At 33.0% G+C, this 22371-nt stretch overlaps 3 protein-coding genes across 4 annotated transcripts; 2 read left to right on the top strand and 1 right to left on the bottom strand.

The window, feature by feature from the left end:
- The first annotated feature begins 732 nt into the window (after positions 1–732).
- LOC115699119 (putative E3 ubiquitin-protein ligase RING1a) lies at positions 733–5190 on the top strand. Of its 2 annotated transcripts, XM_030626362.2 has the most exons (10): positions 735–1184; positions 1332–1374; positions 1927–1985; positions 2333–2414; positions 2594–2714; positions 2821–2862; positions 3425–3955; positions 4118–4225; positions 4625–4837; positions 4961–5190. In XM_030626362.2, the coding sequence occupies exons 1-10, from the start codon at positions 914–916 to the stop codon at positions 4991–4993; spliced, it is 1503 nt and encodes a 500-aa protein (XP_030482222.1). In that variant the 5' UTR covers positions 735–913; the 3' UTR covers positions 4994–5190. The 2 variants fall into 2 exon arrangements, with proteins under 2 accessions (XP_060958892.1, XP_030482222.1); XM_061102909.1 differs by having other exon boundaries at positions 733–1184; positions 4625–5190.
- Positions 5191–5459: 269 nt separating this feature from the next.
- LOC115699118 (protein TPX2) lies at positions 5460–10343 on the bottom strand. The gene is made up of 20 exons (XM_030626360.2): positions 9974–10343; positions 9485–9570; positions 9268–9393; positions 9127–9194; positions 8767–9021; positions 8574–8670; positions 8339–8452; positions 8106–8219; positions 7843–7995; positions 7689–7751; positions 7529–7609; positions 7289–7444; positions 7069–7200; positions 6915–6992; positions 6694–6813; positions 6439–6605; positions 6224–6332; positions 6084–6143; positions 5904–5998; positions 5460–5766 (listed from the first exon to the last, which is right to left on the bottom strand). The coding sequence occupies exons 1-20, from the start codon at positions 10143–10145 to the stop codon at positions 5649–5651; spliced, it is 2364 nt and encodes a 787-aa protein (XP_030482220.2). The 5' UTR covers positions 10146–10343; the 3' UTR covers positions 5460–5648.
- A 758-nt stretch (positions 10344–11101) lies between these two features.
- Positions 11102–13701, top strand: LOC133030607 (uncharacterized). The gene is made up of 3 exons (XM_061103403.1): positions 11102–11434; positions 11567–12980; positions 13184–13701. Exons 1-3 carry the CDS (start codon positions 11102–11104, stop codon positions 13699–13701), a joined length of 2265 nt encoding a protein of 754 aa, XP_060959386.1.
- The last annotated feature ends 8670 nt before the right edge of the window (positions 13702–22371 follow it).

Raw genomic sequence — 22371 nt, 5'->3', positions numbered from 1 at the left:
TGAATATAGATTGTGACGTTGTAAGTTTATAACTCATATACTTAATTTAATATATAAAAAAATCACATAAAATTGATTTTTTTATAAAAATAAATAAATTAACGAACCCGCAAACGCGCGAGCACGAAACCCCCGAACTCGAATCATTTCACGGGTTGGGTCCGAGTACAATTAAAGAACATTGCTATTGGGTACCAATAATACCTCTAAACATGTTGACTTGCAATTGACTAGTGATATTTTCTAAAAATTATTATATTAAATTATATGAGATTCAATATTTAGTTGGACTAATGACAATATTGAGACATAAGAACTAAAAAAGTACTAAACACTACTAGTATCTTTTAGTATTTTTCATAACTAAAACTTGCAATTATCTTCAATTACTAGTTGCAACATATTGAAATAGTAATAAAACTCATGAAACCCAGCACATATTTATTTGAGACACTGTTGAAAGCCTAAAAATTCATACTACCTTACATCAAAATATTCCAATATGGTTTAATGACATTGCTTAAGTAGTAACATGTTTACCCTAATAATTATTCCTCCATAGTCATTAGCAAAGATAATTAAAGGGCAGTGAAAAGACTAAAACACCCTGGGGCGGGGACAGGCGGGCGTCCACCTAGGCGACATGTAGTGCTACTTTCCTTTGCCGTAACCTCTTTCTCTCATAAATCTTCATTTTATTTCTTTAAATTAAATTAAAATTGAATATTTTATTAAAAAAATAAATAAATAAAAGCAGCCAAAATCTCACATCGTCTTCGCTTTCTTCTTCTTCTTCTCCTTCTACTCCTACTTGTGTTACTTCTTCCTTTTCTTCTCTCCATCTCAAAACCCGATAATCCCATATCCCCATATCAACTACCACAGAATCTTCTCTTCCTCTACGCTTCCGACAATGCCTGCTCAGAAGCGTTGTTCCCCGGAAAAACCCCACGACCACGAAGATGACGACGATGCAGAGCCCGCGCTTCATCCCAGGCCCAAGCAATCTCGGTCCGGAGCCCACCCTAAGGACGACCCGGAACTTATTTTACAGCGCCATGAAGAGCAAGAAGAGTCACTTGATGAGGAAACTGAAGAAGAAGATGCAGAAGGAGAAGAACAAGTGAAACAACAAGCGTCGGACGACGACGACGAAGACGATGATGAGGATGAAGATGAAGAGGGTTACGTGACTTTTTGTTCTTTTCTTTCTTATATTCGATGTGTATCATTGGGTTGTGATCGATTTTTGTTACCTGGGTCGAGTTTCGTTTTCTCCGATTTGCTGAGGTTTTTCCGTTTTTTCTATCTTTCTTTTTTTATATTTGCAGATTCCGAGGGAACTCCATCTTCGAGCTCTCAGCTGAAACCAGAGTACTTTCTCTTACTCTGCCCTGTCTTCTTACTACCCATTTTCGTGTTTGTTTTTTTTTATGCCATCTTTTCTGGGTACTAGCTGGTTTTGAATTTTTCTTAACGACCATTATCGATTATATTTGGAAGTTTCATTTTGTCGATATTAATGGGTTTACCTTGTTTTCTTAGAAGAGGATAATGTGTTTCAATTATAGAGGTTTCGTAGTTTGCATAATCGTTTATGCATTTCAGTACTGTTTTTGTTTATTATATTATCAATTAGTTGATGAGTGGAGAGTGTTGCATGCTAGGATTTAGGCCATGTTTTCGCTTATGATTCTAGCCAGTATCCATGTGGTTTATTTCCCACAATGGCAATCTCTGAACTCTTTCTGCACAGCACAGTCATGTTACTATCTTATCTTAATCATATTTCTTGGGATCGTACGTTATTGTTTACAGTTCTTGGTTATGGTTTCAGTGCCATTAATGACCATTTTAGATGTCCCTGTTATATTTATGAATTTCTATATTGTTTTTCGCGCATTTACTTTTTGTTTCTCTTTGCAGATTTGTCTCTGTAGAACTGCCAGAAATACGTAAAGATGTGCAATGCCCGATTTGTCTTGGTGATTTTCTTTCATGAATTTTTTTCATATAATCCGTCTCTAATTCATATTTTGATATCATGAGATAATCATATATAAAAAATGTCAAAATAAAATTATGGAAAAGATCAGCAATTTAATCACTGAAGAAACTAGTTAGCCAGTACAACTAACCTTAGATTACTGAAAAGATCAGCAGTTGAAGCTATATCAATTTTTCAAGCATGGATGCCATACTTGTTTTATGCATTGTTGTGACTTTTTCCTTTACGACATCTTGAGTTTGTCAAGTCATAGTATTGACAGTTTGTATTGTCTTGATTGTGTTCATGGAGAGAAAGTAACAAACTTCTATTTGGTTCGGACAGGTATCATTAAGAAAACACGTACTGTAATGGAATGCCTACACAGGTTTTGCAGGGAATGCATTGACAAATCAATGCGAATGGGGTATGTAGTCTTGAACTATAACAGTTTATCTTTTTTGTGGCTTTCTTTTGTATTACTGTCCTGATTGTTATTATATTTGGCTTTTATTAATTGTGAGAATATCAGAAAAAAGAATAAAGTTATAAAATTGTAGTAGAAAATTTTATCTGATTTAATTTTGACGTTTGATGCATAACCAGGAACAATGAGTGCCCTGCTTGCCGGACACATTGTGCCAGTCGACGTTCCCTGAGAGATGACCCAAACTATGATGCCCTTATTGCTATTTTATATCCAGATATTGAGAAGTATGAGGAGGAGGTAGAATTGGATTAGCTTCTTTGTTTATTGTTATTTACTTTCTTATGTATGTTTTTTTGATGATGTTTTTTCCAAAGAAAGCATTATTCACTTTCAGTTTCCTCAGGAATTAGCATTTCACGAAGACGAGAGGACTAGAAATAAGCAGGTAAGTTTCAGGGATACTTCTTTTCTGGTTGTTTGCGTAAAAAGTCTAGTTCATTGCTTGTGTGCAGTATCCTCACATATATCACTCATTAAAGACTATTATTCTGAGGAGAATGATTTCCATGTGACTTCATTATAAATGTGGACATTTATAGGCATTATTCTTGACGCCCATTACTTTCTGCTGTTGTCTTAATATGTTATACTTGCAAATATGACTCTACTTTTTAAATACAGATTTGCTCCTTTTTCTTGTGACAACCCTGGTTGTGTTTTTTTATCATGGACAATTGCCTACTTTTAACCTGTCACTATTTGGAATGTTCTGTATTTGTTTATGTTTTTGAGATGATATCACTTTTGGAAACACACACACACACACAAATAATAAAAAAAAAAGGAACGCCAGGTTTTTTCATGTCTTTTGAAATTTTTGAACATAATAATTCAATTTCAATTCCTATGCCAGAGAATTCTGAAAGGGATTTTACATTTTGGTATGGGCTCATAATTTGCCTTCTCACCTGTGTGCTCTTGTTCTGTTTAAATGTTTGGTTATGTAGATTCAAGCATCAATTGCCCAAATATTTCAAAGACAATCTGAAGCTTTAATTAAGAGACGCACACTTGGGAAAGACACACCGGATACATATACAGCAAGGACACAGCGCAACCATCGGAATTCTTATTCAAGGAGAAGAAATAGCCGAGCTGTTGAGCTTCAAGAATCTGAAGACAATGAGGAAAGAAATGATAACAATATAGGGAAAGGTGAATCTTCAAATGATGAGAATCATATAGAAACCAGACATAGACGACGCAAGAGACGAGCAGGTACTCGGTCTTCTCAGCCTTCGTCATCAGTGGCCAATTCAGATGGAAACACTGAAAATGACTTTGAGGTGAATGGAGAGAGACGGGGAATTTCTCCTGTTATTGCATGGAACTCTGAAATGCTTGCTTGGGGCAGGGGTGGTGCCCGTAGTAACACCCGGCATGGAAATGCTGGTGGTTGCAACAATAAAAGTTCTCGAAACACTCGTTTAACCAAATTGGTTGATTACCTTCATAGCTTAGAGGAAAACAGTGATGAGGTATAAAGATGCTGATGAATTTCTATAATCTGTTCTGTAGCTTCTCAATAAATCATGATAAACTATGATTTTTGTCCAGTAGCATTATGGGAATCTGATAGTGCTAATACTACTTTCCCTTGCTAATTTCAACCTTAATAAAAAGTTATTATTACTGCGCAGTTAGATGTACATCTCGTGCTTATTTCTTTGGACAAACAGAGTACACCAAGTTTGCAGCAGTCTCACCTTTGCTGTCGGCCAAGTTTATCTGTTAAACATCTATGTGAAGTAAGATTCTTTTTGGAACTTTATTGTTGATCCATTTGTAAATTATCGTTATGGTTCCATTGTTGTTACTCTTAACTTGCTCGATTCTTGACAATGAGCTCTTTAACTTGCTCGATAAACTGGAGAGAGTGCTGAATATAAGCTGACAAAAACCTAATGCTGACTTTTCTTTTTACTTGTCATAAATACAATACAGATGCATTCATTTTCTCATACCATGATAAAACTAATCATTATAACAAGATTAACCTCTTTACCCCACCTTCAAACACTCCTGAAATCTTAAATGAGATGCTATTGCTTCAGATCTTTTTCTCCTTATAATGTTACTCTACTGCTTTATTCTTCCTCTGTATAGTCTATCTTGACAGAAAGCATATAATGATGTGATGTATACAGTATGTTGCACACCAGACACTTCTGAAAGCCGAAGAAGTCGAATTTTTGGTGGTTAAAGGACAAAAATCCATCTTCAAAGATGACAAAACAGCCTCCATGACAGACTCAACGTCCCTGGTGGTTGATCCATGCAGAGATGACCTTCAAGTTTTGGAAGCAGAAGAAACATTGGCTGGGGTTAAAGCACATTGCAGTTCGAGTCCAGATCATATGGTAAGCATAATTTGGTCTAATAAGCTGTACATGCACAGGTGAAAATAGGCCCTAATGTTTTTAAAACTTGAGGATATATTTGCTAGTGAAATCACAATAATAATTTTTCTTATGTTGTTTCAGATACTCGGGTATCGACGGAAGGGAGGTGTTTAACAAATCTCAAGGCTTTTCAACAAATTGGTTCTGCATAAAATATAGTGAAAAAGGTTGTTCATAAAAAAATTCATTACTGACAAGGGAGGTGATTGAATAATAAATAATTTTACAATTGGAAATTCAAATTTTATATTTTTATTTTTACATGTTTGCTTCAGTACAAATTGGAATAATAAAAGGAGGAATTTAACAAATTTCAAGGCTAGTTCTGCATAATATTGTAAAATAATAAAAATTCATTACTGAGGGAGGTTTTTTTTTTTGGATGGACACAAGGGAGTGGAACACAATGGTGCAGGAGTAGATGATTTTTGATGGAAATTCAGAATTATAAATAATTTCACAATGGAAATTCATCTTTTATATGATCTTTGTACAAATGATTTTTTTTGGATGGAATACAAGGGATGGACAATGGTGCAAAAGTAGATGATTTTTGATGGAAATTCAGAATTATAAATAATTTTACAATGGAAATCATATTTTATATTTTTTATTATTACATAGTTGCTTCAGTACAAGTGATTGGAATTAATTAGGAGGATTTTTGATGTACATATGATCTTGTACACAGCAGCAGCTACACCCTAGTAGCTTAGCTGTATCTACAATAACAAAGAATATCTATCTAAGCAAACAAATCAATTTTTATCTATCTCATATTGGAAGCAGCACTTGAAGTGGCCGAATGTACGATCATTCTTTTCTTTTCTTTTCTCTGTAGCACCCGAAGATTTGGTGACTTTGCCTTTGTTGCTTCCTTAACCGACCTATAATAATAATAATAATAAATAATAATCAGTACCAAAAAAAAAAAAAAAAAAAAACTGAAAATATATAATCTGAAAACTACTGATTATAATCTGAAAACTACTGATTAGTTGTTAGTTTAAACGTGTGGTCTTACTTCTGTGGGCAGAATGGATTGTTAAAGTTTGGCACTGGCCTTGCATGGGGAACCATTGTCCTCCTTAGCTGTTTCAAGGCCTTTTCTTCTTCTTGCTGCAATAAAAGTTTACATCAATTAAGCTGGTATAGTTATTATTACATTAGTTATTAGGGATTTGAAAGAAAGACCAAAACTGACCATTCTGGCTGCCTCACTCTCTTCTCTGTATCTCTTATACATCACTTCCTTCTCTTTAATCTGTCACAAAATGGGGGACCTTTTAGTATCTATCTATATCTTGTAGATGCAATGTTTATCTTCAGTGAGGTTTTAGTTACCTTTTGATCAAATTCTGCTCTATCCACAGCTCTATGATCCACATGAAGAGAGAATCCTTGTACTTCAGTCAAAGGCTTGCGCACCTTTTCTGGGACTGGAATGGGATCTCTGTAGCAACAGACAAAATGATAATTCGATAATCAGTTCTATCTTCTAATAACTAGTTATGATGATATATTTGTGTTTACTCTTCAATCAAGTGGCGGGTCCTTACTCTTTAAGGACTGGCTGTGCCTTGAATACTCTCATTTGAGCTTCTTCTCTTTCTTTCCTCTCCCTCTCCTCCCTTTCTCTTTGCATTTCCTCCTCATGCCTCACCAAACTCTCCAATTGAAAAGGATTTGGCTTTGTGCAGTTTTTGGGCTCGGGTTTGGGTGGAATCTGCCATGAAGCATACAAATATTAATCAAATATTGTAGAGTGGACGCTGTGCTTTGTAAATGAGTGTGTGAGAAACAAATTTAAGTACCACAGGGTAGTCCGTGGTATAAGGATATGGATTAGCTTTGGGAACCCTAGCTCGCTCTTCTTCCCACTGCTTGTGCACAACTTCCATAATAAATTTTTTCTCTTTCTCGGCTCCTCTTTCCTAATAAATAGTAAGACCCAGAACATAGTCGTATGAAAACTGTCTACAAGAAATTCTTCTAAAGCAAAGGAATGAATGAAATATTATTTCTTGATGTGTACCTCTGTATGCAGATGAAATGGATTTGGTGTTGTGTTTTTTGGAAGTGGATTATGGCGAGGTTCCATGTTCAAAGATAACTGATCATATCATAGAAGTCAGTAACAATTAAAATTCAGAAGAATCAGCATTATCAAGTGTAGTGCAAGTACATACCTTGTCAAAAAGATCTGCAACCGTTGAAGGTGGTGGAATCCTCTCATGAGTAGCAAAATGAAATTCTTGAGGAACTGTGATATGTTTCTTGACATTACAGAACATACCCAACTCACCCTTACTTTCAAATATCTACAATATGGGAAAGGAAAAAGACCCTTAATATCTGTTTTGTTCTTTAAGGCACGGGAAAATAAAATGAAGACAAGTTTATATATACCTTCTTGTTGAGAGGCTTAGCCTTGAATTTAGGTAGTTTTTCAAGTTCCTCCTGCTCAATTTCCCAGGAGCTTTTCACCTTGGTTGGTCGGGCCCTTAGCGATGTCTGAAGTAGAGGAGTTTTAGGTTCAGTTAGATGACCCTTCCATTGATTATTCTGCGATGAGCAAACAGAAATGTCAGCTAATGGACATTACCAATTCTTCAAAGATAAAATAAATACAAGAAAAATGTTCTCTGCCTGATGTGACGAATCTGTTGAAACAACTGATGCCGATTCTGCATTATGGCTTGCCCTTACGGAAGTCTCCAAGTGAAATTCCTATAACAATTACGAAACATGAAAACTTATAAGAGTCAACTTTTCTCTTACTAACACTCATTTTTAAACGTTTGCTTACCTTAAATTCTGGCAGCTGGGGTGTACTTCTTGGTACTGCAGGTAATAATGGGGCTTGCAAAATCTGTTTCAAAGAGACGATTAACCATAAAACATACAAGAGCAGAAGAAACACTTGGTCAAGACACCAGCAGAATATATAAATATATGTATACCTTCTTGTTCAAGGGACGTGCTTTAAACTTTGGAATTTTGGCCATCATCTCTTCTTCAAGCTCAGCAGTGCTTTTAATCTTAACAGAGCGTGCTCTTTGAGATGTTTCAAACTCAGGTTCCTTGGGCCTCGTCAATGTGAGTCTAGGCTTCGTCTGGATAATAGAAGCATAAACAACATGGGTATCAAGTAATATGGGATTGAAAAGTGACAAGAAAGTGTAAAAGGACAACAAAAATCTGGGGCTTCATTTTATTAACGAACCTGAGTGTGAGGCAACGACAGGTCTCTGGTACTTGATTGGAACTTCTTCACCATTTCAGCAGCTGAAACAAATGGAGGAGCTTGTGCTGCTGGTGCTCCTTCTCGAACATAAATCTATTTTAGGGGTAAAAAAATTACCAGTTAAAAACTTAAATCCATGTTCACCAAATTTATAAAGTTTTCAAAGAATTATAGTGAGAAAACCATAGAACAATTTAATAAAAATCACAAACCTTTCTTTCATCTTTTTTAGCTCTATTCACAGTTGATGAGCAGAAGTTAGAACTGCTACTCACAAGACCCGATTTTGTCTTGTGGGGCAGATTATGAGGTTTGAGGCTAAGAATCTAGATTTTGAAGAGACAAGACAAGACATCATATTAGTTTTGAAATGTGAAAAAAAAAACAAAATAAGCAACCGGGGAAGACAAAATAAGAACAAGTGTAGAGAAGCAGCTTCATAATTACCTGTCTAGATTGTCCTCCTTCCAACTTCTGTCGCTTAATTGCCTGATTCTCTTGGGCCAGAGTGAGAGTCCCACCAGTGTTTTTCACATTTGTTTCACTACAAGGTTTGAGTTGAATAACCAACATAAATCAGTAAACACTTGAAGGCCCAAAACTTAAAAACCTATATCAGAACAAAGAAGAATGCACTTACCTTTTCAAACAAGATGGTTTGGGGTTTTTGGATTGTGACGACTTGATCTGACTTTTTGGCTTCAATGCTGTTGGGTTTCTAACTAAACTGGCTATCTTTTTAGCTGTCTGCTGCTTCTTGGAGTTGGTCCCAAGGATAGATGGCACAGGTGTGCAAGCTTCTTTTTCTGCCTGAACAGAAGGTTTCCTATTCTCCTTATCACTATTAGCTTCGTTTTTCACACCAGAAGAAGAAGAAACTATCCTAGCTGATGCACTGAGATAAGCAGAGAAAGCACAAACAAACTTGGAATAAGAATTTTGACACTAATTACTCTGTACAAAAGTACTAGTTTCACGGCATAGATTCCTGGGGACAAACCTGTAATGTTTCTCAGTGCTCTTGCTCTCTTCTTTGCTGTCTTCCTTTAAACCTTTATCAACGGAATTCTGAAAAGACAAACTAGATCAGATACCAAAACACAACAAAGATAAGAGTTGAAAGAGTTCAAAACCTACATACCTCTATGACATTTTCTACTTTGCTCTCTACAGTGGCTACTTTCTTTAAGTCAACAGGAAGCAGCACGGTTTGAGGCGCAGTTTCCAAAGTATCATTACTTTTCAAATGGGACGATGAATTAGAAGTCTACAAAACGTTTAACCGTGAATAATATCAATAAATAATCATAAATTAGTTCTTCTAATTGAAGATGAAAGATAAAAAAACAGAAAGTCACCTCCTTCTGCATCTGATCTGCTACACTAAAATCGCATAAGCTTTCCACGGTGAAAGATCTACCAGTCTTGATTCTAGGCATAAAAGCTGCATACATTTGGGCCAAAAGAATACTTTGAAAAGTTACAACAGAACTCCGACTCTGACTCAAATTCTGAACAATTTTTTATCATCTCTGTAAAGCAATTAACTAAATTGAAGGCAAAGAAATACCCAGAATTTAGTAATTAGCATAATCAAACTCATAAGTTCCATAATTACTATATCGAACCAACGTTACTATCTCAAAACATGAAAATATTTGATGAAGAAGATCAAGAAATCTTTCGTTCGTTCTTGGTCATACAAGAAACTTAGTCCCATAGGTCTTAACACCGGAAACAAACTATTCAACTAATCGTGAAACTTAAATTAAGATAATCAAGAACTAAGAAAAACCCTAGAAACTGAGATGAAAGAACAGAAACGATTGAAGGAAAAAGGTACATACGAGAAGGAGCGTGAGTGAGGGCGGTGTCGAACCAGAGCTCGGCCTTGCGCTTGTCCTCGTCTGATTCGCCGTTTACGAAATCAAAGAATCGAGGGGCCGAGAACTCGTAGGCCTCGTCGATCATGGTGGAGATGGTGAAATTTGTTGGATTGGGTTCTTCAGCCACCGACATGGATTGATGATAAGAAGAAGAAGTGGAGTGATTGTGTGTAAAATGTGTGAGAGGAGAGGAGAGACTTTGATTCGCTCTGTACAGACAGAATCAGAAGAAGAAGATTTTTGGGGTTAATGAAATGTAAAGATACTGAAAAATCTGAAACGTTGAAGAATTAGAGAAGAGAGTTAAGGGATCTAACGGTCATATTTTTCAAATTTGGGTAAGCCTCTTAATGCAACGATCACTTATACGACCAATAGGTCTCCCCACCTAACGGCTATATTTCTTCTTATTGTCTTAATGTCCTTTTACGGTGTCGTTTCGCATACCAATTATGTTTTTATTTTTATTTTATGTAAATATATTATTATTATTATTATTATTATTATTATTATTGTATTATTTTACATTTATAATATGATTCATGGAATTTTTTTTTATATTATTCGTCAAATTTGATTCATAGAATTAGCCTTCTGTAACTAACGGAAATGGAACTAATATACAAATACAGTAATACAACTTGAAAGCGATCTACTGGAAACAAAGGGCCAGGATTTCTTGGCTCAAAGATGGGGATAAGCGTTCTAAATTCTTCTTCCTTTCGGCTGCTATTAAGGGTCGGAGAAATACCATTGAGAGTATAATGAATAAAGATAATGTATGGATTTCTGGCCGCGAGGAAGTTGGGAAAGAGTTTATTGATTTCTTCAAGGGTATCTTTACGGAGATCGCTTCTAGTATGGATTACAATTGCTCTCAGTTAATTCATGAGCGGTTCCCGCAAGAGGAGTTGGAATGCCTTGTTAGTACTCCTAGTGCTGATGAGATTAGGAGGACTCTGTTTGCAATGAATAACCATAAAGCCCCGGGTCCTGATGGGATGTCGGTTCTTTTCTATAAACATTATTGGGATTCTGTCGGACCTGACTTCTGTGATGCAATTTGAGACTTTTTTTGTGAATGGTAACATGCATAGAGGAATTAATGCTACAAACATTGTGCTCATCCCGAAGATTCAAAATCCTACTCGTACCAACCATTTCAGGCCTATCTCTCTTTGTAATGTGGTGTACAAAGTCATTGCTAAGATCTTGGCTAACAGAATAAGACCTATCCTTCCTTCCTTTATCTGTCCTACGCAAGCTGCCTTTGTCCCGGGTAGGAACATCCATGATAACAATGTCATTGTTCAAGAAATAATCCACTTGTTTAACAGAAAGAAGGGTAAGGAGGGTTTCTTTGCTATAAAAATTGACCTTGTTAAAGCCTATGACAGGTTGAGCTGGAAATTCATTGACCATGTCATGGAGTGTTATGGTATCCCTCTAAAATTCTGTCATTGGATCTCTCAATGTATTTCTACTACTTCTCTCAATATCTGTCTTAATGGGGGCCCTGTAGGCAAAATCAATCCCTCTTGTGGGCTTCGATAGGGAGACCCGCTCTCCCCTTACCTTTTCATCTGGGCGGCTGATGTTCTTTCAAGATTAATCCATGATGCCCTCGACTGGGGAACCATAAAAGGTGTTAAACTCAGCAGGGGCGGTCCTGTTCTATCCCATATTTTCTTTGCGGACGACTTAATCCTGGTGGGTAGAGCGAACTTAACAGAGGCAAATGGATTCTGGAACTGCTTAGAAAAATTATGCTCTTGGTCTGGCCAACAGGTTAACAAGCTCAAGACGACAATTTTCTTCAGTAAAAACACGCCGACGAACATGCGTAGAGATATCAAGGAAGGATTGGGAATAGATTATCGTGAGGGATGTTTAAAATATTTGGGCCTTCCCCTTTTCCGGTCTAGGCAAAAGGACGCTGATTTTAATTTTATTTTAGACAACCTTACAGCAAAACTTCAGGGCTGGAAGGCTAAGACCCTATCAAAGGCGGGGCGTGCAACTCTTATCAAATCTGTGGGCTTGTCTTTGCCTATGTATGCTATGCAAACTACTAAACTCTCATCTCGTATGGTCAACCGGATTGATAGTTTGGTCAGAGATTTTTGGTGGGGATTCGAGAAAGGAAACCATGGGATCCATCTAAAGGCTTGGGACAAAATTTGTCTCCCTAAATCGCTAGGTGGGTTGGGTTTCCGAAAGACTAAAGAAATGAACCAGGCCTTCTTGGCTAAATGGGGTTGGAATATTCTGACTGGTAACAAATCTTTATGCTCTCAAGTTTTGATCGCAAAGTACCTCCGGGGAAAAGATTTCCTCTCTTGCAGGTACAAAGACTCCGATTCTTGGTTTTGGAAGAGTGTTGTCAAGGCTAACTCTATCCTGAAAAAAGGGGCTTGTAAGTTAATCGCTAATGGAGAATCAACGGAAATCTGGTCGGACCCCTGGATTCCTCATGCTAAAGGTTTTTGCCCGAAGCGTAGAAGGGGTGCCCCTACCAATCTCAATCGTGTAGCGGAGCTGGTTCTTAACAATGGCCGTTGGGATTTACAAAAGTTGAAGCTCCTGTTCGAGCAGGACACAATTGCGGCCATCTTGAAAGGGGGTCACCCCTCTGGTGTAGGTCGAGATAGATGGGTTTGGACTCTGGAAAGCAGCGGGCAGTTCTCGAGTAAGTCTGCTTATCTTTCCCAAGCCCTGGAAAGAGCACCTCATTGTGATGTCGCTCCTAAGCTTTGGAACAAACTGTGGAATAGCAAAATCTTGGAGCGACACAAGGTCATGTGGTGGAGCATCTTATCTAATGCTCTCCCGGTAAGAGATGTTATAGGAAAACGTTTCCATATAGAGGACACGAGCTGCCCCCTATGTGGTGTGGGTCAAGAATCTGTTGAACATCTGTTTCTTTCTTGGGAAGTGGCTCTTCATCTTTGGCGTTCTTCTCCGTGGGGTATCTATCCGGTTTGTGATACGGGCATCCGTGTCTGGGATTGGATCAAGTTTATCTGGGATCTTAATCACAAGTTGATGATATTTTTTTGTATGCTTCTATTGTTGTGGATACTATATGGAGGGTGCGTAATGATAAGGTCCATAATAACTGTCCTGTTGATTTTAACAAATGCTTTGATATTATTTGTACATCTTATGCAGATATGTCTGATACTTTGCTCTCTAGTCCTCCTCCGATGCCTAAGGAAGCTTGGTCCCCTCCTCCTCAGGACTGGATTAAGCTGAACTGTGATGTGAAAGTGGGTTTGGAGAGTTTGTGTATTGCTGTTGTTGCTAGAGATCATCTTGGTAGAGTGATTAGCGTTCACACGGCTCGGGAGGAGTTCTCGGATGCTCTTTGTGGTGAAGTCGCGGCCTGCTGCTTGGCGGTGTCAGTTGCTTTAGAGTTCGGCTATAAGTATGTTATTGTGGAGAATGATTCGAGAGTGGTCATCGACGCTATCAATGGGAAGGGATCTCGTTGGGCGTTAGAGAACTACATCTCATTTTGTACTAAGTCTTCTCCTTTATTTAGTGTTTGTTCCTTTTCTTATGTTAGTAGATCTTGTAACTTTGCCGCTCATAATGTGGCTAGATGGGCCTTCTCCCATCAGTTTTATGGATCTATCCCAGTCCCTTCTATACCGGAAACTCTTTTATGTAATGACCGTGAGGTCTAAACTCAGTTTGATTATATAATATTAAACGCTTTTTCTCAAAAAAAAAAAAATACAGTAATACAACTTACACACATACAGAGGTTATGGATTCACTATCAATTGCATATTTTTTAATATTTAAAATTTATTTTTTCAAACTTCTCCCAATAAAAGTTGTATTTAGTACCTTCTTTTTTCTTTTTTTATTAAGAAATACTTATATTAAGACCAAAAATAAACTACACAAGAAGAGTTCATAGCTCCCAACAAAAGGAAGACTTCAACAGAAAAAAAAAAAAAAAAAAAAAAGAAAAGAAAAATGATGGTAAATGACCCCAAATTATAGGACTATGTTAGTTTATGTCCTCATTTCAAAAAAATGTAGCAAATGACCCTAAATCATAAGATTATGTTAGTAAATGTCTTTATTTCAAAATCATTAATTTTTTTTTTTTTTTTAGAATTAGAAGCAAATTATTTAAATATTATGGTATATCTATATTAGTTTTGTTAAAATCTTTTTTATTTTAAAGTTATGTCAATTTTTTTAATTTTTTATGAGTTGTTTTGGGTTGTTGGTATATAGATTTTGTTGTACGGTGTATTTCTATTTTGTTGTATGGTATATTATTATTCTTAGATGATATTTATTTTTTATTATGATATGTATAATAGTGGTATATAATTTTATTAGCACAATAAAAATATTTTAATGTATGTATATAATTTTATTGCCATGCTACATATATTTAATTATTATTTTTATATTTTTTGATTGTATGATTATTTATTTTAAATAATATTTAATTAATTTTTATTTTATTATATACAATAGTCATGGTATATATATTTTAATTGTGGTATATAATTTGATTAGTATAGTATACATATATATATATTAGTAATTTATATTTTTTTTTTTTGTATATATATTTTGGTATATGGTATATGTATTTTTTGTTATACGGTATATAATTTTTTTAAATAATATTTAAGTTTAATTTTCTATTGTACTTTTGTTGACATAATATATAATTTTATTAGCATCCTATATTTTTATTTTTATTTGTTGTTATTATTATATATATTTCTATTGTAAGGTATATATTTTATATTATATGGTATATACGTTTTATTGTATAGTATATCATTTTATTTTAGATAATACATATTTAGTTTTTATTTTAGTATACATAAAGGTGATATATAATTCTGTTAATATGATATATATAATTTTTTTAATTATATTATATTATTTTGTTTTATTTTTTATTGTAGGTATATACGTTTTATTGTATGGTATGTGATTTTTGTTGTCTATAATATATTATTTATTTAATATGATATTTAGTTTCTATTTTATTATATATAAACTAATTTTTTGGTATGTATTCATATTTTAATGGTTGTATATATAATTTTGTTAGCATGATATATATATTTTTTAAGTATTAATTTAGCATTGTTATAATTTTTTTGTGGTATATAATTTTATTACTACGGTATATTAATTTTCTGTACTACGATATATCTAATACTGCCGTATATATTTAAATAATCTAATATATTTATTTATTTTTGTTACAATATAATAATATGCAATACTAAAAAAATTATGTAACTTAATTTTATTATTATATATATTTTTTTTAACAAAATATGTGATAAATGTATTTTTATAATTTTTATTAGCTAAATTATTAGATTTGGCCATTTTCTTAATTTTTTTAAAAAGTGGACATTTACTAACTTAGTTACCAAATTTATGGTCATTTTGCATCTTAACCCAAAAAAAAAGAACAGCACAAATTTTGGGACTTAGCCGTAGAAGCAAGCCCATGCACAAGTGGTCTCGGAATCCAGGTATATGAAAGAGGAGTAATATCACTAGGGCCGACCCTAGATATAAGCAGGCTAGGCCCGTGCCTAGGGTCCACACTTTTCAGGTGTCCAAAATAAAAATAAAAAGTATTATTAGACTTTTATTTAAGTAAAATTAAGTGTATTATAAATAATAAATATTCATAATTTAATTAGTTGGGATATATGATATATTATACAATGTCGAGTTCAAATCATATGACACTCTTTTTCAATATTTATATATATATACATATTTTTTTAGGGCTTTAAAATTTAATTTATCTTAAGCCCATATATTATCAGGGCCGACCCTGAATATCACCCACCACATAGAAGAGAGACTCAAATAGAAAAGAATATCTCTAAGTGTAATATCCAGATTAAAATAGTATTTAATTTTTTTTTCTCTCCTTGGGATATTAATTGTGTGAGGATAATTATCTTATATATTTGTGTTGTTAGTGAGTTGAGATTGTTGCTTAGATTATTGTACCAATTTTCTAGAGAGAGTTAAAGTTATATTAACTACGAAAGTAAAATATTATGGTATTTTTACAAGGTAGGTAATCATTTAATTAAAGCCCAATATGAAAGTTTATTAGGGTTTTATATATTATTTAGTGGATTTTAATTAATGGTATAAGTGGTATTAAATAACATTATTATAGAATTAATGTTAAAAATTCGTAGGTTTGGATAAATTCGCACGATTAAAAACTGTTTTACTAAAACGATCATATCTGGAGTTCTAGAGCTCGGATTGAGGTGATTTCAGTGGCTTTGGAAAGATAATTCAAAGATCTATCAATTATGTAGAAATAGATTTATCGTAATTTTAACTTTATTGGGGTTAAAATTAAGGTACAAAGTGACGACCTGTTAAGTTTAGTATAGAAACCCTAAGTTTTAAAATTCAAATTTAAAACTTATATCTAACAAATAAGATTTTTATTTAATTATTCTATTTAGAGTTAAATTAGTATTAGATTATAGGGGTTATTTTATTATTTTCTTTTATGGGTTTAATTAGATTATAAAACCTAAATCTATCACATTCTTGATACGTAATATGCAGAGCCTCTAACCCTGAGAAAAATAAAACTCAATCTCAATCTCTTTCTTTCAAATTTCGAATACAATTCTTAGAGAAGACACTCATAAAATCCTATACCCTACAAGTTATCCATCTCGCTATCTATCAAAGATTTATAATTTTCCTTCTTGTTTCATTCTCTTCGCCAAACAACTCATGATTTTCATCAACATAACATTGAGATCATCATCACCATTCTAATAATTTGAGATTTCAAGATCTAGCACTGATTAAGAAGAGTCATCAAGAGGTAAGAGAGTTCTTCCACTTATTTTTGTGAACTTTTAGGTTAAACTTTGTGATCTTTTAGGTTAAACTATGAAATCTCGTTTTTTATTTTTTTTCTGAAAATTATTGTCTTAGTAAAATAGTCATATCTCTCTCAATATTGATCCGTTTCCAGCGATTTTTATATCGTTAGAAAGCTTATTCGATGATCTAAAATTTTTATGAAGAAACTATTCACCATTTCGGTGATATTCTATGTCGAAAATTATCATCTTTCTGATATTATTGTAAATCGTTTTTTTCATATTCCCAGAAAAAGTACTTTCACTTAAAATACCATAACTCTCTCAATTCTTGTCCATTTTTAATGATCTATATATGGTTTCAAAGATTATTCAATTTTCCATAAATTTCATGAAGAAACATTTCGTGAATTCGGAGTTATACTATGTCGAAAAGTTAGTTTCCTTCTGTATCATGTAATTCGTTTCTTGAATCTTGTTCTTCCAAAACTGTTTTGGTAAAATTGTAATATCTCTTTGAATATAATTCCAATTTCAGAGATTTTGATATCATTGGAAAGGGAATTTAATTTTCTAAAACTTTCATGAAGATGTTATCTTCTAGTTCTGAACCTTTCAATGCAAAAAGTTTGTATTTTTGCTAAGTCATATAATTCGTTACTCCATATTCCTTCTCAGAAATAGTTTCAGTAAAACAATCATAACTCTTTGATTTTTAATCCATTTTTAATGATCTTTATATCATTGGAAAGATAATGGAATTTTCTATAAGTTTTATGAAGATAACTTTTACTGAATTAGTGTAGTTTTTTGTCAAAAATAGTAATCTTCCTGCTGTACTGTAAGAGTACGAATTTTAATATTAGGGCCTTGACCCATGTCTTATTATAGGTAGTAGTAACGAGATAACAACTCTTAAGCAGCGGGATTTGAGGTAAGGAAATTAAGTAGTTTTTATGTGTTGAACTGCATAATTTAAATTATTTGTCTATTGAAATATTATTTGTGATGTATTATTATGAATGTGTATATAGTACTGAGAATGTGTGGTATGGACACAATATGAGTTTGTGAATCGATATATGTTATGGTTGGTACGATTTGTGTGTTGTATGTTGTATGATGTATGTGGTGTGTTGTATGTTGTATGTTGTATGTTGTATGTTGTATGCTAACGTCTCAGGTACAAATGAGGGGCCATGGTGGGGTATGATACGGGATAAGGCCGTTGAATGTAGAGATACCCTACCCTACATTTGTCTGATTCGTGTATGACATTGTTATGGTGGGTATGATACGGTGATGTTACTGTTGAATATAGAGATACCCTATCCTATAACAATGGTAGGGCTGCATAGGCCCATGTTATTATATGGGCAGATTAGGCCCAGGATATTGTAGGGTCAGGCTAGGCCCGGGTTATGTAAGTAATGGCTATGATATGCCAATGTTGTGATAATGACATTATTATTTATAGTATTGATATGATTATGTTATGAGTATGATATTGGAGTTATGATCTCTGTATATGTGTACGGTGTGAACAAATAATATAGACTTGTATGATAAAAGTTTCCATATGTACAGTTATTTGGTTATAGTTATAAAAGAGCATGTATGATAATGCTAAAACTTAATAAATACATTAATGGTATGTGTGATATTATATGGTATTGTTTGATAAGCATTTCCTTACTGAGTTTTTAGCTCACCCCCTTACTTTCCCCCTACAGGTATTAGACAGGGAAGTATGTATAGTGAGCAGGTGTGTTCCTGTACGTATACTGTGAGCGGCTACGGGCGGACAAACGATCTAGAACGCCGGTGGTGCCTTAGTTTTATTTTAAGCAGTTGATAAATCTAACACAGTGGAAATGCATTATTTAAAATTATTTACTTACTGTATCTTGTTTTACAAATGAAGGATCCTTCTCTGTTGCATTTTGATTTTTTTTAAAATCCACTGTTGTATTTAATTTTTTTTTTTATCTTTTCAAATTATGCATGAAAATAGTATTTTTGTAAAATAAGGCAAAATATCGGGGCGTTACACTAAGAAAGACACTGTCTCCTATTCAAAACATTGATGAGTACTTGACAGTGAGATAAGCTCTTCGAAATTTCGTACCTTTAATCTTGAAGCCAACATTTTTATTATTTTCTTTTTTTTTTTACTTTAATACTATTAAAAAAATAAGTTTAAATCAATTTTTAACATGTTATATCATCATTTCAAAAAAAAAAAAAAAAAAAAACATGTTATATCATGTACACAAAAAAAAATACACCCCCTCCTTTAAAAAAAAAAAAAAAATACAATCCTTTAAATCATGAGTCTGCCACTGTATATAATAATATAATAACAAAATATATGCTCACACAAAATATATAATTTTACTATTGTAATTGGTAGGTTATGACTAAAATTTTGCATAAGTAATTTTTATATAATTTTTTCATTTCAATTTGTATTTACAATAGAATCTTTATCTAATAATACATTTGGAACCAATCAAATTATATTCTAACTAAAATGTTATAACTAAATAGAGGTATAGTAGAAAAAATAAAAAAAAAAACACTAATAATCCTTTACTATATCATATTAAAATTATTGTTTAGTAAATATAATATTTATATATGTATAACAATTAGAATAAAATTATTAATTTTATATAAATAAATTTATAAATTATATATATATATATTTATTAAGATATAATTATGAAATTTTTACACCAAAAATTCAAAATGATAAATTTATTACATAAATACCTATACACGGCTAAACTAACTTTTTTACTCATCTTCTATATTTTATTACTATTTTACTACATGTACACACAATTCAATCTTTTTTGACACGTCAGTGATTGATGTATTACATCAATCACTCTATACATCATTTCTCTCTTTTTTTCTCTTCCTTTTCCTTTTATTTTTCATTTCTTTTAGTTTTTTTTTTTTTAAATTTTTTTAAAAAAAATAGTAACCTCCATAGCTGAACACTTCCCTCTCCACAATCCCAACTCCATTTTCTCTCTTCTTTTTATTCTTTAAATTTTTTTTCAACTCCCATTAACCGTTTTCCCTTTTTTTTATTTTTCTCTTAATCTATATATAAATATGGTTGTAACTCATTCTTCATCAACTCCTTCCCCTGTTCAAAAAAAAAAATTATAAAATGGAGTTGAAATCTTTAGCTAATAGAAACAAAGGTAAACGACTTGTTGTTGAGGAGGATGACTCTAATTTTGCTCTTCCATTGTCGAAACGTGGGCGAGCTCTTCCAAAGAAGAAATCAAAAGTGGCTGCCCATGAAAAAATTTCTCAAGATGATGCTCAAAAAAATGATCAAGATGGAGTTGGTCTTCGGTATAAGGTTTGATTTTAGTTTCTTTTTAGTTTCGCCCCTATTTGAAATTTGTTTGTATTTGCCATTTGTGTGTCTTGTGTTTTTCGATTTTACTATTCTAGCTTTTTCATTTTAGAATTTCGTTTGGTTTTGTTTGGTTTTTAAGGGCTTCTATTTTTTTTAGTTTAATTTATTTGTTCTTTTTATGGGTTTTTTCATTTTCGTTTGTTTAGTATTAAAAACTATTTTATTTTGTTGTCTTTTTTTTTTTCTGTTTTTTTTTTCCAGATGTTTTATTCTTTTTCATTTCAGTTTCTTCATATGATCTATTCTCAGTTTGTATTAGTTTTTTCATAGTTTTTTAATAGTGTAAAACGTTCTGTATGTATTTTTTTTGGGAATATATTTTTGTCTAGTTGTTTCCTGTCCATTTTTATATCATCAATGGGTAACAATTTGATTTATCATGGATGTTGATGTTCAAAGAGTTTTTCTGTATTTTAATTTGTTTACAGTTATTTTGTAGTTTTATTATGGTTTTGCTACTTATACGTAACTTGTTGTCCCTTAATTCAAATTTACTCTTCTTATTGTGTTTTTGAAAAAAATATATTCCACATTGGAAACCAGTAATCAACCAAAATGCAACTATATATAACGTAGGTCTATTATTCATGAGGTTTTTTTAAAATTTTCACATCATACCTTATTTGGATTCGAGGGGAGCTCCAGATCTATTTGTTACAGATCTACATTTCATGAATCTGGATTTCGATATTAGGGGGAGTTGTTTCGATCGAATAAAACCGAAAACATTTGTGTAATTTTAGTTTCTTCCCAGTTTTTTTGGTTTTTTTTCGTAAATTTCTGTTTAGATCATTCCAGCTCTTCTTTTCCAGTTGATTTCGCTGGAATTAATGGTTGTATTTCCCTCGTTTTGGTTTCATTTTGGTTGTTTTGCTGATTTGAAACGATCGAGGTCTGTTCATCTTCATCGTTCGCTCCGTGCAGTTGAAGGTTTAATGCATGTGGTATTTTTGTAAATATTTGTATGTAGATTGTATAAATGTTTAATGTGTCGGCCCATAGTATTTTTGTAATTTTTTTCTTTTTTGTATTTTTCTATTATTTTCCCTATAATTATTCTTATAGAGGTATATTTTTTTAATAAGACACTTAGAAAATGTATAACTAATTACAATTTAGAGGTTATTTTTATGAAAAATTACCCCAAATACTATTTTTGAATTTATTTTTTCAAATTTACAGTTTGAGTTGCTTTGGTGATTTCGATGTGGGTTGCTATACAGATGTTAGTTGCGATTTAGGTTGCTCCGTTAGTTGTTATAGGGGTTGTTGGATTTTGTGCCCTAAATAAAGTCCATTTTAATCAGATTTACTAATTAATAAAAGATTAGAAATCATTTTATGTTGCATGGTTCACATGATTTATTTCATGATTATGTATAATGTATAAATTCTATTAAGTCCAAAACATATATATATTTATTCATAATTATAGTGTCGTCAACACAGTAGAATATAATCATGATTATATGTTCAAAAGTTTAAGTTCCATGATTTGTCAATACACTGGATTTAGACTGACATGATAATTAGTGATAAGGTATACTTACACATTGGATAAGTGTTATGTCCTTTCCAGGGTATTAGCAAAGTATACCAGTTAGAGCTGAACATCGGGCGGGTTTACCGAGTTTCGGGTTTACGGGTTTCGGGTTCACGGGTTTCGGGTTCAAAAAAATGAAACCGAACCCAGACCCGGATAGGGCATGGATTGGCGGGTTGGTAGGTTTCAGTTAGCCGGGTTGGCGGGTTGACCCAGTCAACTCTTTAAAAAATTTTAATTTTTTATTCAAATAATTATTTTTTTTATTTTTTATTTATTAAATTAAACATAAATAATATATCAATTTTAGGGTTTTTTTATTTTTAATTCTTTTTATTTTTTAATTAATATATATAATGTAATTAAAAAAATAAAAAATATATATAATATATTAAATATGCGGGTTGGCGGGCGGGTTCGGGTTCAAACCGAAACCTGGTACTCCTAAAAACTCAACCTGCGAACCTGCCCGAAAGGTACCGGGTTGAACCCAACCCGC

Source organism: Cannabis sativa, chromosome 8 (genome assembly GCF_029168945.1).
Source record: "Cannabis sativa cultivar Pink pepper isolate KNU-18-1 chromosome 8, ASM2916894v1, whole genome shotgun sequence".
Taxonomy (NCBI): Eukaryota; Viridiplantae; Streptophyta; class Magnoliopsida; order Rosales; family Cannabaceae; genus Cannabis; species Cannabis sativa.
Note: the sequence above shows the minus strand (reverse complement) of the source record. Positions and strands in the feature narration are given on the sequence as shown.

Excerpts from the sequence above, each read along its gene's own strand:
- LOC115699119 (XM_061102909.1), top strand. The coding sequence starts at position 914 with ATGCCTGCTCAGAAGCGTTGTTCCCCGGAAAAACCCCACGACCACGAA. Across the intron at positions 1,986-2,332 it reads GCAATGCCCGATTTGTCTTG|GTATCATTAAGAAAACACGT; the intron begins GTGATTTTCTTT and ends TGGTTCGGACAG. Across the intron at positions 3,956-4,117 it reads TAGAGGAAAACAGTGATGAG|TTAGATGTACATCTCGTGCT; the intron begins GTATAAAGATGC and ends ATTACTGCGCAG.
- LOC115699118 (XM_030626360.2), bottom strand. The coding sequence starts at position 10,145 with ATGTCGGTGGCTGAAGAACCCAATCCAACAAATTTCACCATCTCCACC. Across the intron at positions 9,571-9,973 it reads CCTCACTCACGCTCCTTCTC|CTTTTATGCCTAGAATCAAG; the intron begins GTATGTACCTTT and ends AAATGTATGCAG. Across the intron at positions 7,752-7,842 it reads CACGTCCCTTGAACAAGAAG|ATTTTGCAAGCCCCATTATT; the intron begins GTATACATATAT and ends TCTTTGAAACAG.
- LOC133030607 (XM_061103403.1), top strand. The coding sequence starts at position 11,102 with ATGCATAGAGGAATTAATGCTACAAACATTGTGCTCATCCCGAAGATT. Across the intron at positions 11,435-11,566 it reads GCTGGAAATTCATTGACCAT|GGAGACCCGCTCTCCCCTTA; the intron begins GTCATGGAGTGT and ends GGGCTTCGATAG. Across the intron at positions 12,981-13,183 it reads TTGGCGTTCTTCTCCGTGGG|ATATGTCTGATACTTTGCTC; the intron begins GTATCTATCCGG and ends CATCTTATGCAG.